A 14,638-nucleotide genomic window follows, 5' to 3' on the forward strand; every position below is an offset into this window, starting at 1 on the left:
ATACAACATTTTTGTTTTCGCAAAAAATATATATATATGAAAAGCTGAAATGTCTTGAGTCAATAAGTATTAAAATCCTGTGTTATGGCTTAACAAGTCACATAATACGTTGCAGGGACTCACTCTGTGTGCAATAATAGTGTTGAACATGTTTTCTTTCTTTCTACCTCATCTCTGTAACCAACCCATACAATTACCTGAAAGCCCCTCATTCGAGCAGTGAATGGATTCAACCACAAAGACCCAGGAGGTTTTCCAATACCTTGCAAAAAAGGGCACATATTGGTAGACGGGTAAAAATAAAAGTTATAAATTGCACTTTGGATGGTGTATCAATACACCCAGTCACTACAAAGACACAGGCGTCCTTCCTACCTCAGTTGCCTGAGAGAAAGGAAACCCCTCAGGGATTTCACAATGTGGCCAATAGTGACTTTAAAACAGTTAGAGAGTTTAATGGCTGTAATAGGAGAAAACTGAGGATGGATCAACAACATTGTACTTACTCCACAATACTAACCTAATTGACAGAGTGAAAAGAAAGAAGCCTGTACAGAATAAAAATATTCCAAATCATGCATCCTGTTTGCAATAAGGAACTAAAGTAATACTGCAAAGAATTTGGCAAAGCAACTAACTTTTTGTCCTGAATACAAATTCTAATATATATTTTCAAGCATAGTGGTGGCTGCATCATGTTATGGGCATGTTTGTAATCGTTAAGGACTGGGGAGTTTTTCAGGATAAAAAATAAACCCAGGCAAAATCCTAGAGGAAAACCTGGTTCAATTTTCTTTCCACCAGACACTGGGAGATGAATTCACCTTTCAGCAGGACAAGGCCAAATCTACACTGGAGTTGCTTACCAAGAAGACAGTAAATGTTCCTGAATGGCCGAGTTACAGTTTTCACTTAAAACTATGGCAAGACCTGAAAATGGTTGTCTAGCAATGATCAACAACCAATTTGACAGAGTTTGAAGAATTTCAAAAAGAATCATCTGAAAATGTTGCACAATCCAGGTGTGGAAAGCTCTTAGAGACATACCCAGAATGACTCACAGCTGTAATTGCTGCCAAGAGTGCTTCTACAAAGTATTGACCCAGGGGTGTGAATACTTATGTAATGAGATATTTCTGTGTTTCATTTTCAATAAATTTGCAAAAATGTCTAAAAATATGTTTTCACTTTGTCATGATGGGGTATTGTGTGTAAATGGGTGAGAGAAATAATTTAATACATTTTGAATTCAGGCTGTAACACAACAAAACGTGGAATAAGTCAAGGGGTATGAATACTTTCTCATCACACTGTATTCTGTCTCAGGGCACACAGCCTTTTGTTTTACATATCAATTAGTTTGTGACCTTGTTGAAATTAATTTAGCATGTTTCCCTGTTACTGTATGTCTTTGTGTCAAAAATGGAAAGTACTGAATGTGTGCATGGCGATGAAATGAGTATGAAAAAAAAGTGGACTTGCTGTCACTTCTCACTGTCTTCAAAATAAAATAATACTTCCAAAAATGTGTTGGATATCCAGTTGGGTCCACTACCATACATATTTGGTATGAAATTATGAGTGGCATGTACTATTTAGCTATTCCCCTAAATTCCAGTGTCTCTGGCAGTCTCTTTTCTGACAGTGAGGGGTTCAAATGAACAGAGAGGACCAGTCTATGAGAGGGAGTCTAGTGACACAGTCATCCTTCACAGAGAGAGATGATACCGCTCAGTATCCTACAGGTGACCAAGTGCTACAGTAGCCACCTGTCCTGACAGATGATTCTTAAAAGCAAGGACATGAGACTTGCTTTCAGTATTACTGTGATTCAGCATGTCGTCAAAGATTGTGGCTTCAAAGGCAATTTTTTAAAAGGTTTATATGATATGGGTATATTTACATTTACATTATACTGTACGTGTGTAACAGTTTAACTTTACGTCGTCCCCTCGCCCCGACACGGGCGCGAACCAGGGACCCTCTGCACACATCAACAACAGTCAACCACGAATTCTACTCACGCCAAAAAGTGTTAAGATTTTGATATTTGTTATTTTTGGTCCTCTAGTAATTGTCTATTTTTTTCCTTTCAAGGGTTAATCGATGGTACCATGGTTTTGTGTGGTGATTATCACCCTCCCATTCCATGCGTTGTCCTGGTGCCATACAGTATCCCCTGGGATAATTTTAACTAACCTTAACCCCCCTTCCCTAAACCAATTTTAATGATGTGTGACCCCAATGTAGCCCCTTTGTTTTCATTAATAAGGCTACCGTTTAAGAAATTGGTTTAGGGTATAGTTTAGCTGTAGTCTGACTACTAACACTTAATAAATACTATTTTATACTTATGACAAGGCTGAGAGGCTTCGGTAGAAATGGCCACAGCCTCAATTTCTTCCCATTATTGTGCATGGAATGGTTTAGGAGGTCATTCCTCCATAGATGACCATCGGTATTGGCCACATTCAATGCTCATTATTATGCATTGTAGATTAAATCTAAATCTCTCCTTGCAGGCTTATCTGCAACATACAATATTGAATTAGAAATATTAAAACACATCAGATTGGTGTCTCCTTCTCAACAGCAGCACTCAATCAAAGAGAAAGACATTCTGCATGGTCACTATTTAATACCACACAGTTAACAACACAGACTGATGTGGTCTTAATGTACGATTATTTTTTATTCATTTATTTTATTTCACCTGTATTTAACCAGGTAGGCCTGTTGAGAAGAAGTTTACAACTGCGACCTGGCCAAGATAAAGCAAAGCAGTGCGACAAAAACAACAACACAGAGTTACACATGGGATAAACAAACATACAGTCAATAACACAATATAAAAATATGTATACAGTGTGTGCAAATGAAGTAAGAAGGTAAGGCAATAAATAGGCCAATAGTGGCAAAGTAATTGCAATTAAGCAATTTACACTGGAGTGATATATGTGCAGATGAGGATGTGAAAGTAGAAATACTGGTGTGCAAAAGAGCATAAAAACAAAAACAAATATGGGGATGAGGTAGGTAGTTGGTTGGATGGGCTATTTACAGATGGGCTATGTACAGCTGCAGCGATCGGTAAGCTGCTCTGACAGCTGACGCTTAAAGTTAGTGAGGGAGATATAAGTTTCCAACTTCAGTGATTTTTGCAATTCGTTCCTATCATTGGCAGCAGAGAACTGGAAGGAAAGGCAGCCAAAGGAGGTGTTGGCTTTGGGGATGACCAGTGAAATATACGTGCTGGAGCACGTGCTACGGGTGGGTGTTGCTATGGTGACCAGTGAGCTGAGGTAAGGCGGAGCTTTACCTAGCAAAGACCTATAGATGGCCTGGAGCCAGTAGGTTTGGCGACGAAAATGTGGCGAGGACCAGCCAACAAGAGCATACAGGTTGCATTGGTGGGTAGTATATGGGGTTTTTGAGACAAAACGGATGGCACTGTGATAGACTGAATACAATTTGCTGAGTAGAGTGTTGTAGTTAGTGAACCAGGTGAAGCAGTCATTAGAGAAACCAAGGCTGTTGAGTCTGCCGATAAGAATACGGTGATTGACAGAGTCAAAAGCCTTGGCCAGGTCGATGAAGACGGCTGCACAGTACTGTCTTTTACCGATGGCGGTTATAGGACCTTGAACGTGGCTGAGGTGGACCCGTGACCAGCTCGGAAACCAGATTACATAGCGGAGAAGGTGTTAGCATCAAGGCAATTGTGTATAAATTGAGACAGAAAAGTCAACCGATTTGACAGTTGTAAGTTATCATAGGCCGGATGCATGAGAGCAATTGTCAAACAATTTAATGGGATGATTTTGCCTGGAAATAAGCCCTTAAAAACACTGTCAAATAAATCACTTTAGACTAAAAAGCTCCTGTCAAGACTAATAGTGAATTCAGGTGAATATATCGTTTTTTTGTCCTTTAATTGTGGTCTATTTTGCACTATTACTTAAGTTGCACAAAAAAACAAGCAACACTCAAATAACTTTTTTGTTAAGATTGAGCCATTGAAGACATTTAAACTATTTATGGAAAGATTAAAAAATCTTTACAGCTTTCTATTCAATAGCACCGACAATCGTTGGACTTGTAACCAAAAGGTTGCAAGATCGAATCCCCAAGCTGACAAGGTAAATATCTGTCGATCTGCCCCTGAAAAAGGCACTGACAGTGTTCCTAGGCCGTCAATGTAAATAAGAATTTGTTCTGAACTGACTTGCTTAGTTAAATAAAGGTAAAATGTAAAATAAATAAAGCAATATCCAAACATTGGAAAGTAGCACAGGACTTGGTCTTTTTAAAACGTTGCTTTTCTAAGGCCATGCAGCTTTACTGGGCACAAACCATGACCTACTGTAACACAGACTCAATACATTCTAAAGCTGTCTGGTTATGTAATAATTGACTAAACTATATAGGCTACTGCAGGCAATGCTACAACCAACTTACACTAGTACAGTTACAGCACACAAATAAACACTTCATACACTAAACACATTTTACTGGATTACAAGTAATGACTGAAAACACACATGCACACACATGGACACACAAATACCTTTAATGCAATGGATGTTACTGAAATTGATATTAAAGCCACACTATGTCACAGAAAATGCCACACTAGGGTGTTATTATGGTAACTTTTGTTCAACTACACACTAAAAACTGGTGAATAGTAGTTTGATGACACATCAGGTGACTTCTAAATGGGCTGTATACATTTTCAATCATACATTAGTATTAAGTCAGTTCTGTAGATGAGTTATCATGAAAGCTATAGTCCAAAACTATTCACATAGAGAGGTTATGGTTGACCTTAGATTATCTGTACCATTATGGTTGGCATCAGAGTTGCCATTAGCATGGAAACATACTGTATCTGTTTTTTTATCACAAAATTGCCTACTTCGATTGTGCTAATGAAATAATAGTGTGAAAAGGTATATAGACTCACTTAGTACTAGATGTAACCTGTGTAAACTTGAATGATCAAGAGGCAACACTTGATGGACCATGTGTACATTATCCATTATTAATGTGCAGCATGACGCCCCCACAACACTGACTGGAGTGTGTAACAATTTCTGCCTAACAGCAATTAAAGCATGCAGGTTGTTAGTAGCAAAGCGGAAGCAAACGCACAGACGGGCAAGCGCAGTATAATGCAGGGATTGACAGGGTGAAAATAGGAAGAGGAAACTAGATTAGAAATGAGAGTGAAGGTACGTAGCTACGGCACTCTAGTGAGAACCTAAAGGGTGTGATCTCTGTGAAGGCCAAATGACTTGGGGTGGATAGACTAGACTCACAGCCCCCAGTGTCAGCCTTCAACTACAGTTTTGTGAGTTGAACAGATCTACTTTACAATGGTGCACACTTATGAAGTTTTCTGATAGAATATACAAATTAAATGTGAATGTGAATTGATTTTACATGAAAATGGATCAAGAATCCATGTACACAATGACAATTTCTCTCAAATACTGATCCACGTCAGCAAACAGCAAACTCTCAAACAATAAAAATTGTCATTGTCAAACTTTGCTAAACCACAAAATCACACTGAAATCAACTTAGAAGAATACAAGAATACATCATACATTCACCCTACAGAGCATTTCATCATTACGTTTACAACAGTCGTAATTCCAAGATGGCGTAGCAGTCAGATGTCCATTGTCCTCGTCTTGTCCCGTGTACATATATTTTTCTTCGCATATCTTTTTTATATATATATTATTTTCTTCTTAAAAACTCAACTTCAAAACACTCTCCTGCAACCCACCTCACCAAATGTGGTGCGGATCTGTTTTTTTTCTTCCTCAAAAGTATTATTCACCTCGTATCCGAAATCTACAACAGAAGCTAACAAGCTAACCAGAAGTTAGCCAGCTCACAAGCTAACGTTAGTAGCTAACGTTAATAGTTCAGCTAACCACAGCTAGCGCTCATCAGCTATCCTTTAGCTCGGAAAACTATTGCCAGTTTTGTACAACGCGACTCAGACCAGAGCATACCAGACCTATTTTTCTCTCCATATCCCCGGATTTTTACCTCAAGCTCTGGACATTTACACCTGGATCTTGCAGCTAACTAGCTGCTATCCGAGTGTCTATCGGCTAACATCAATTCCGGAGCAAACACCAATTATCCCGGAGCTAGCCAGCTGAAGAGTGCCATCAGCCACTCCTGGGCTACAATCACCTATCCGGACCCGTTTTACTGCCGATGCGGAGCCCCACCGGGCCTTCACGACTGGGATACCGACGTTATCTGCCCGAGGGAGTATTTCAACCGGCCCCTCCATCGCGACGTAACCTGAACGTCCATATACTAACTGCGGCCCGCTAATCGTTAGCTGTCTTGAGCATATCGGCTGCTATCTGAACAGGTCTATCGAACAATCTTCTTAGGCCACTATAACTATTTTGACAACTGGATTGGTCCCCTCTACCACACGGAACCCCACTAATCTACCGACGGAATTGCACGGCGTGGCTAAAAACAGACCTCCATCTTCTGCTAGCTTGCTACCCATGACTAGCTGTCTGAATCACGAAGCTAGCACCAGTTAGCAAACACAATTCTACAACTCACAACCTCTCTTTCGCCACCGCCATCCGGCTTGGATTCTCTGTCGACACGACCACGTCTGGTCTGCAGACAAATACCCCATCCGCTGTGCCCTCAACCGGCCTCCGTCTGAGCAGACCCCCTCCGTCTGAGCAGACCACCCCCCCGGGCTACTAACTTTAAACGCCGCGGGCTAGCTTAGTGGAGGCCTCACTACTTCATCTACGGCTGGCCCCTGGACACTATGATCACTTGGCTACATAGCTTATGCCTGCTTGACTGTCCATAAATTCACGGTACTCCATTCTGTTTATTTGTGTTTTATCTGTCGGCTCTGTGCCTTAACTCAGGATCTGTGTGTAGTTAATCCGACCCTCTCTGCCCAGTCGTCGCCATTTTTTACCTTCTGTTGCTGTGTTAGCCGACTAGCTGCTGTTATCTGACCTGCTGTTTTAGCTAGCTCTCCCAATCATGACCTGCAATCACTTTATGCCTTATTGTATGTCTCTCTCAAATATCAATATGCCTTGCATACTGTTGTTCAGGCTAGTTATCATTGTTTTGGTTTGCAATGGACCCCATAGTTCCACTCTCCGTACCTCTGATACCTCCTTTGTCCCACCCCCCACACATGCGGTGACCTCACCCATTGAGACCAGCATGTCCAGAGATACAACCTCTCTTATCATCACCCAGTGCCTGGGCTTGCCTCCGCTGTACCCGTGCCCCACCATACCCTGGTCTGCACATTATGCCCAGAATCTATTCTACCACGCCCATAAATCTGCTCCTTTTATTCCTTGTCCCCAACGCTCTAGGCGACCAGTTTTGATAGCCTTTAGCCGCACCCTCATCCTACTGCTCCTCTGTTCCTCGGGTGATGTGGAGGTAAACCCAGGCCCTGCATGTCCCCAGTCACCCTCATTTGTTGACTTCTGTGATCGAAAAAGCCTTGGCCTCATGCATGTCAACATCAGAAGCCTCCTGCCTAAGTTTGCCTTACTCACCGCTTTAGCACACTCTGCCAACCCTGATGTCCTTGCCGTGTCTGAATCCTGGCTTAGGAAGGCTACCAAAAACTCTGAGATTTCCATACCCAACTATAACACTTTCCGTCAAGATAGAACTGCCAAAGGGGGAGGAGTTGCAATCTACTGCAGAGATAGCCTGCAAAGTTCTGTCATACTTTCCAAGTCTATGCCCAAACAGTTTGAACTTCTAATTTTAAAAATTAATCTCTCCAGAAATAAGTCTCTCACTGTTGCCGCCTGCTACCGACCCCCCTCAGCTCCCAGCTGTGCCCTGGACACCATCTGTGAATTGATCGCTCCCCATCTAGCTTCAGAGTTTGTTCTGTTAGGTGACCTAAACTGGGATATGCTTAACACCCCGGCAGTCCTACAATCTAAGCTTGATGCCCTCAATCTCACACAAATCATCAAGGAACCCACCAGGTACAACCCCAAATCCGTAAACATGGGCACCCTAATAGACATTATCCTGACCAACTTGCCCTCCAAATACACCTCTGCTGTCTTCAATCAAGATCTCAGCGATCACTGCCTCATTGCCTGTATCCGCCACGGGTCCACGGTCAAACGACCACCCCTCATCACTGTCAAACGCTCCCTGAAACACTTCTGCGAGCAGGCCTTTCTAATCGACCTGGCCCGGGTACCCTGGAAGGATATTGACCTCATCCCGTCAGTTGAGGATGCCTGGTCATTCTTTAAAAGTTACTTCCTCACCATATTAGACAAGCATGCTCCGTTCAAAAAATGCAGAACCAAGAACAGATATAGCCCTTGGTTCACTCCAGACCTGACTGCCCTCGACCAGCACAAAAACATCCTGTGGCGAACTGCGATAGCATCGAAGAGCCCCCGTGATATGCAACTGTTCAGGGAAGTCAGGAACCAATACACGCAGTCAGTCAGGAAAGCAAAGGCCAGCTTTTTCAAGCAGAAATTTGCATCCTGTAGCTCTAACTCCAAAAAGTTCTGGGATACTGTAAAGTCCATGGAAAACAAGAGCACCTCCTCCCAGCTGCCCACTGCACTGAGGCTAGATAACACGGTCACCACTGATAAGTCCGTGATAATCGAAAACTTCAACAAACATTTCTCAATGGCTGGCCATGCCTTCCACCTGGCGACTCCAACCTTGGCCAGCAGCCCCGCCCGGCCCGCTGCTACTCGCCCAAGCGTCCCCAGCTTCTCCTTTACCCATATCCAGATAGCAGATGTTCTGAAAGAGCTGGAAAACCTGGACCCATACAAATCAGCTGGGCTTGACAATCTGGACCCCCTATTTCTGAAACTGTCCGCCGCCATTGTCGCACCCCCTATTACCAGCCTGTTCAACCTCTCCTTCGTATCATCTGAGATCCCCAAGGATTGGAAAGCTGCCGCTGTCATTCCCCTCTTCAAAGGGGGAGACACCCTGGACCCAAACTGTTACAGACCTATATCCATCCTGCCCTGCCTAGCTAAGGTCTTCGAAAGCCAAGTCAACAAACAGATCACTGACCATCTCGAATCCCACCGTACCTTCTCCGCTGTGCAATCCGGTTTCCGAGCCGGTCACGGGTGCACCTCAGCCACGCTCAAGGTACTAAACGATATCATAACCGCCATCGATAAAAGACATTACTGTGCAGCCGTCTTCATCGACCTGGCCAAGGCTTTCGACTCTGTCAATCACCATATTCTTATCGGCAGACTCAATAGCCTCGGTTTTTCTAATGACTGCCTTGCCTGGTTCACCAACTACTTTGCAGACAGAGTTCAGTGTGTCAAATCGGAGGGCATGTTGTCCGGTCCTCTGGCAGTCTCTATGGGGGTACCACAGGGTTCAATTCTCGGGCCGACTCTTTTCTCTGTATACATCAATGATGTTGCTCTTGCTGCGGGCGATTCCCTGATCCACCTCTACGCAGACGACACCATTCTGTATACTTCCGGCCCTTCCCTGGACACTGTGCTATCTAACCTCCAAATGAGCTTCAATGCCATACAACACTCCTTCCGTGGCCTCCAACTGCTCTTAAATGCTAGTAAAACCAAATGCATGCTTTTCAACCGTTCGCTGCCTGCACCCGCACGCCCGACTAGCATCACCACCCTGGACGGTTCCGACCTAGAATATGTGGACATCTATAAGTACCTAGGTGTCTGGCTAGACTGCAAACTCTCCTTCCAGACTCATATCAAACATCTCCAATCCAAAATCAAATCTAGAGTCGGCTTTCTATTCCGGAACAAAGCCTCCTTCACTCACGCCGCCAAACTTACCCTAGTAAAACTGACTATCCTACCGATCCTCGACTTCGGCGATGTCATCTACAAAATAGCTTCCAATACTCTACTTAGCAAACTGGATGCAGTTTATCACAGTGCCATCCGTTTTGTTACTAAAGCACCTTATACGACCCACCACTGCGACCTGTATGCCCTAGTCGGCTGGCCCTCGCTACATGTTCGTCGTCAGACCCACTGGCTCCAGGTCATCTACAAGGCTATGCTAGGTAAAGTGCCGCCTTATCTCAGTTCACTGGTCACGATGGCTACACCCACCCGTAGCACGCGCTCCAGCAGGTGTATCTCACTGATCATCCCTAAAGCCAAAACCTCATTTGGACGCCTTTCCTTCCAGTTCTCTGCTGCCTGCGACTGGAACGAATTGCAAAAATCTCTGAAGTTGGAGACTTTTATCTCCCTCAACAACTTTAAAAATCTGCTATCCGAGCAGCTAACCGATCGCTGCAGCTGTACATAGTCCATCTGTAAACTACCCACCCAATTTACCTACCTCACCCCCATACTGCTTTTATTTATTTACTTTTCTGCTCTTTTGCACACCAGTATCTCTTCTTGCACATGATCATCTGATGATTTATCACTCCAGTGTTAATCTGCTAAATTGTAATTATTCGATTTATTGCCTACCTCATGCCTTTTGCACACATTGTATATAGATTCTCTTTTTCCTACCATGTTATTGACTTGTTTATTGTTTACTCCATGTGTAACTCTGTGTTGTTGTCTGTTCACACTGCTATGCTTTATCTTGGCCAGGTCGCAGTTGCAAATGAGAACTTGTTCTCAACTAGCCTACCTGGTTAAATAAAGGTGAAATAAAAAAAATAAAAAAATGAACTATATTAATCACAAGTCTGTGATACAAAACCATCCCTACTGACTGAAGCAATGCATCTCAAATCGTCATCGTTTTGACTCATCCAAAAGTAAGCTTTTTCACTCAAAGCTGTTTGACTGGGACAGGGGCATGGCTATTTCTGCCCACCCTCTCTCAGATAACTGTTGACTGTAACCGAACACAGCTGCTGCTGATAGTTCCCAGGCCCAGTAAACTGCAATGCTACACCCTATCTGTCTTTGTCACTGTCGGTCCTACCAGTAACCAGCCAATGAGCTCCCGGCTACCCTGAGAGCCCGCACACCGTTGGTAGGGCAGTGGCACTTCAGATAAAGTAGTGCCAGCCTGGAAATAACAAGCTACTGGGCCTTATCATGCTCCCTGAGCTCACTGCATCCCACATGGGATGCTTTAGCCATTATCCATGACCTTGTTTCACCCAGGCTAAATGTTAAGGCTAAATTAATGAACAAACCTGAGTAGAGGGGCTGTTTATAATTGGACCAAATCTATATCCACATCATTAAAAACCAAAGCCTAAATGACCAAGATGGATGATAACTCAATGCATGATGCATCACATAAACTGTAACCTACAGAGGCCTTTGAGGAATAAGCTAGAATCCTAATGCAAAGAGCAAGTCTAAACTTTAACCCAACACAGACTTAGAAGTAGCATCCCAATGCATGATGGGTGGGAGCAGTAGGGGGACAGGTTCAGGACCTACCTGTGAGGCCCTTGTAGTCCATCAGGTCGAACATGATGATGGCCACGCAGGACCAGGTGATGACCAGGGCTAGGACCAGGATCCAGGCCATGGGGGAACTGAAGGTGGTGTACAGGTCGTCAGTCACGGTCCTCTTAGACACCCTGACTAGGGGCTGTCCTGCCTCACCGTTTTTGCTCTCTATGACCATGGTTGTGGTGGAGGATCGCGCTGGAAGAAAATAACCAAAGATAGGTTGGCGGCCTGATGCTGAACCAACCATGAAGACCAAGTGATTGGTTGGGTTCGTTTGTGATTAAACTGCACTGAGACAAGTTTTTGTCAGGTGAATAGCTAGACCATGAAGGTACTGTATTGTACTATACATGGTGCACAGTGTCAAAGCAATCTAATGTCTTGTATGGAATGTGTTGTCTCTGTGATCTTTGACTTAGCCATGAAAAACCCATCTCTACAAATAATTATAAATCTCTGTAACGTGGTGGATTTGATGTTAAATGGAGAGAGCTTCCTTACAAACAAAATATATGACCTTTATGTGCGCCATTCATTTGACAAGGCTACTCATCGATTTATCAGAATGTGGCAGACTAGGTCAGAGCAAGCCATTGATTGTTGTGCAGCTGCAGTAGTTAGAATGCAGTGTTCATTTTCTCAAATTGTATATGCTGCTGTAACACTGTGAAATCAGGTTGGTGCTAATCAGAGAGAAGCCCTGGCTTGCGACATGGTTTCCGGTGTTTTCTCTGAATCGGACCATGACAGAGATAGTATCCGACTGAAATGCTGCTCCAGCCATCATAATTTGTGTGCATGCATGTGTATGAATGCATGTACAGTACCAGTCAAAGTTAGGACACACCTACTAATTCAAGGGTTTTTCTGTATTTTTACTATTTTCTACATCGTAGAATAGTAGTGAAGACATCTAAACTATGAAATAATACACATGGAATCATGTAGTAAGCAAGAAAATGTTTAACACATCAAAATATATTTTATATTTGAAGTTCCTCAAAGTAGCCACCCTTTGCCTTGATGACAGCTTTGCACACTCTTGGCATTCTCTCAACCACCTTCATGAGGAATGCTTTTCTAACAGTCTTGAAGGAGTTCCCACATGCTGAGCACATGTTGGCTGCTTTTCCTTCACTCTGCGGTCCAACTCATCCCAAACACTCTCAATTGGGTTGAGGTTGGGTGATTGTGGAGGCCAGGTGATCTGATGCAGCACTCCATCACTCTCCTTCTTGGTCAAATAGCCCTTACACAGCCTGGAGGTGTGTTTTTGGTCATTGTCCGGTTGAAAAACAAATGATAGTCCCACTAAGCGCAAACCAGATGGGATGATGTATCGCTACAGAATGATGTGGCAGCCATGCTGGTTAAGTGTGCCTTGAATTCAAAATAAATCACAGACAGTGTCACCAGCAAAGCACACCCACAAATCACACCTCCTCCATGCTTCATGGTGGGAATCACACATGCAGAGACAATCACATACTCTGGGAATCACACATGCGGAGATAATCACCTACTCTGTGTCTGATGAGTCAAAATCGCAAATTTGGACTCATCAGACCAAAGGACAGATTTCCACCGGTCAATGTCCATTGCTCGTGTTTCTTGGCCCAAGCAAGTCTCTTCTTCTTCTTGGTGTCCTTTAGTAGTGGTTTCTTTGCAGCAATTCGACCTTGAAGGCCAAATTCACACTGTCTCCTCTGAACAGTTGATGTTGAGATGGGTCTGTTACTTGAACTCTGTGAAGCATTTATTTGTGCTGAAATCTGAGGTGAAGTTAATAATTCTAACAAACTTTTACTCTCTAGCAGAGGTAACTCTAGGTCTTCCTTTCCTGTGGCGGTCCTTATGAGAGCCAGTTTCATCATAGCACTTGATGGTTTTTGCGTCTGCACTGGAAGAAACTTTCAAAGTTCTTGAAAATGTCTGTATTGGCTGACCTTCATGTCTTAAAGTAATGATGGACTGTCGTTTCTCTTTGCTTATTTTAGCCCTTCTTGCCATAATATGGACTTGGTATTTTACCAAATAGGGCTATCTTCTGTATACCACCCCTACCTTGTCACAACACAACTGATTGGCTCAAACGCATTAAGAAGAAAAGAAATTCCACAAATTAACTTTTAACAAGGCACACCTGTTAATTGAAATGCATTCCAGGTGACTACTTCATGAAGCTGGTTGAGAGAATGCCAAGAGCGTGCAAAGCGGTCATCAAGGCAAAGGTTGGCTACTTTGAAGAATCTCAAATATTACTTTTTTGGTTACTACATGATTCCATATGTGTTATTTCACAGTTTTGATGTATTCAATATTATTCTACAATGTAGAAAATAGTAAAAACAAAGAAAAGCCCTTGAATGAGTAGGTGTGTCCAAACGTTTGACTGATACTGTAGGTCAGTGAGTGTGAAAGAGAAAGAAAGAAAGAAAGAAAGAAAGAAAGAAAGAAAGAAAGAAAGAAAGAAAGAAAGAAAGAAAGAAAGAAAGAAAGAAAGAAAGAGAGAGAGAGAGAGAGAGAGAGAGAGAGAGAGAGAGAGAGAGAGAGAGAGAGAGAGAGAGAGAGAGAGTGCGTGTGCATGTGCTTGTGCATGTGTATTTGTCCAGCCTGGCACAGTGTGGATCAGGCCACCTGTTGGGTCTCTTCACCATGGCCTGCACCCCGTTGTCAGCCAAGGGGGATTATTGGGTACCCATGTCCCCTCAAACTGCTGACTCAAGAGGCTCTGCAGACAGACACCATATGTCCGGCTTCCTCTCACTTTGATTCAACAAAAAACAATAGTCATACTGTGACTTGAACAGTGTCAGTGTGTGTGTATGTGCGTGTGTGTGTGTGTGTGTGTGTGTGTGTGTGTGTGTGTGTGTGTGTGTGTGTGTGTGTGTGTGTGTGTGTGTGTGTGTGTGTGTGTGTGTGTGTGTGTGTGTGTGTGTGTGTGTGTGTGTGTCTAGTATGTGCACTTGAGTGTGTTTGTCAGGGCTATAGTAATGGTATTCACAGTATGGTATTATCCTGGACTCCAGGAGTAGTGTGGAGGGGATAGTGATGAAATACATCACACAAATATACTGTGCTGTTAAACATGTATGAAGCTCCAACACATCTACTTTCCCTCTCTCATGACCCATAGCTGCCTGAAGTTGATG

The 14,638-nt window shown here is 43.2% G+C and overlaps 1 protein-coding gene across 10 annotated transcripts in view; it reads right to left on the reverse strand.

Moving 5' to 3' along the window:
• LOC129817513 (triadin-like) overlaps positions 1–14,638 on the reverse strand; it is a 69,063-nt gene that overhangs the window by 53,500 nt on the left and 925 nt on the right. For all 10 annotated transcript variants that reach the window (XM_055872833.1, XM_055872834.1, XM_055872829.1 and 7 more), the window contains exon 2: positions 11,472–11,681. In XM_055872833.1, the coding sequence (XP_055728808.1) occupies positions 11,472–11,681 (210 nt within the window). The remainder of the gene's footprint in view (positions 1–11,471; positions 11,682–14,638) is intronic.

This window comes from Salvelinus fontinalis, chromosome 20 (assembly GCF_029448725.1).
Source record: "Salvelinus fontinalis isolate EN_2023a chromosome 20, ASM2944872v1, whole genome shotgun sequence".
Taxonomy (NCBI): domain Eukaryota; kingdom Metazoa; phylum Chordata; class Actinopteri; order Salmoniformes; family Salmonidae; genus Salvelinus; species Salvelinus fontinalis.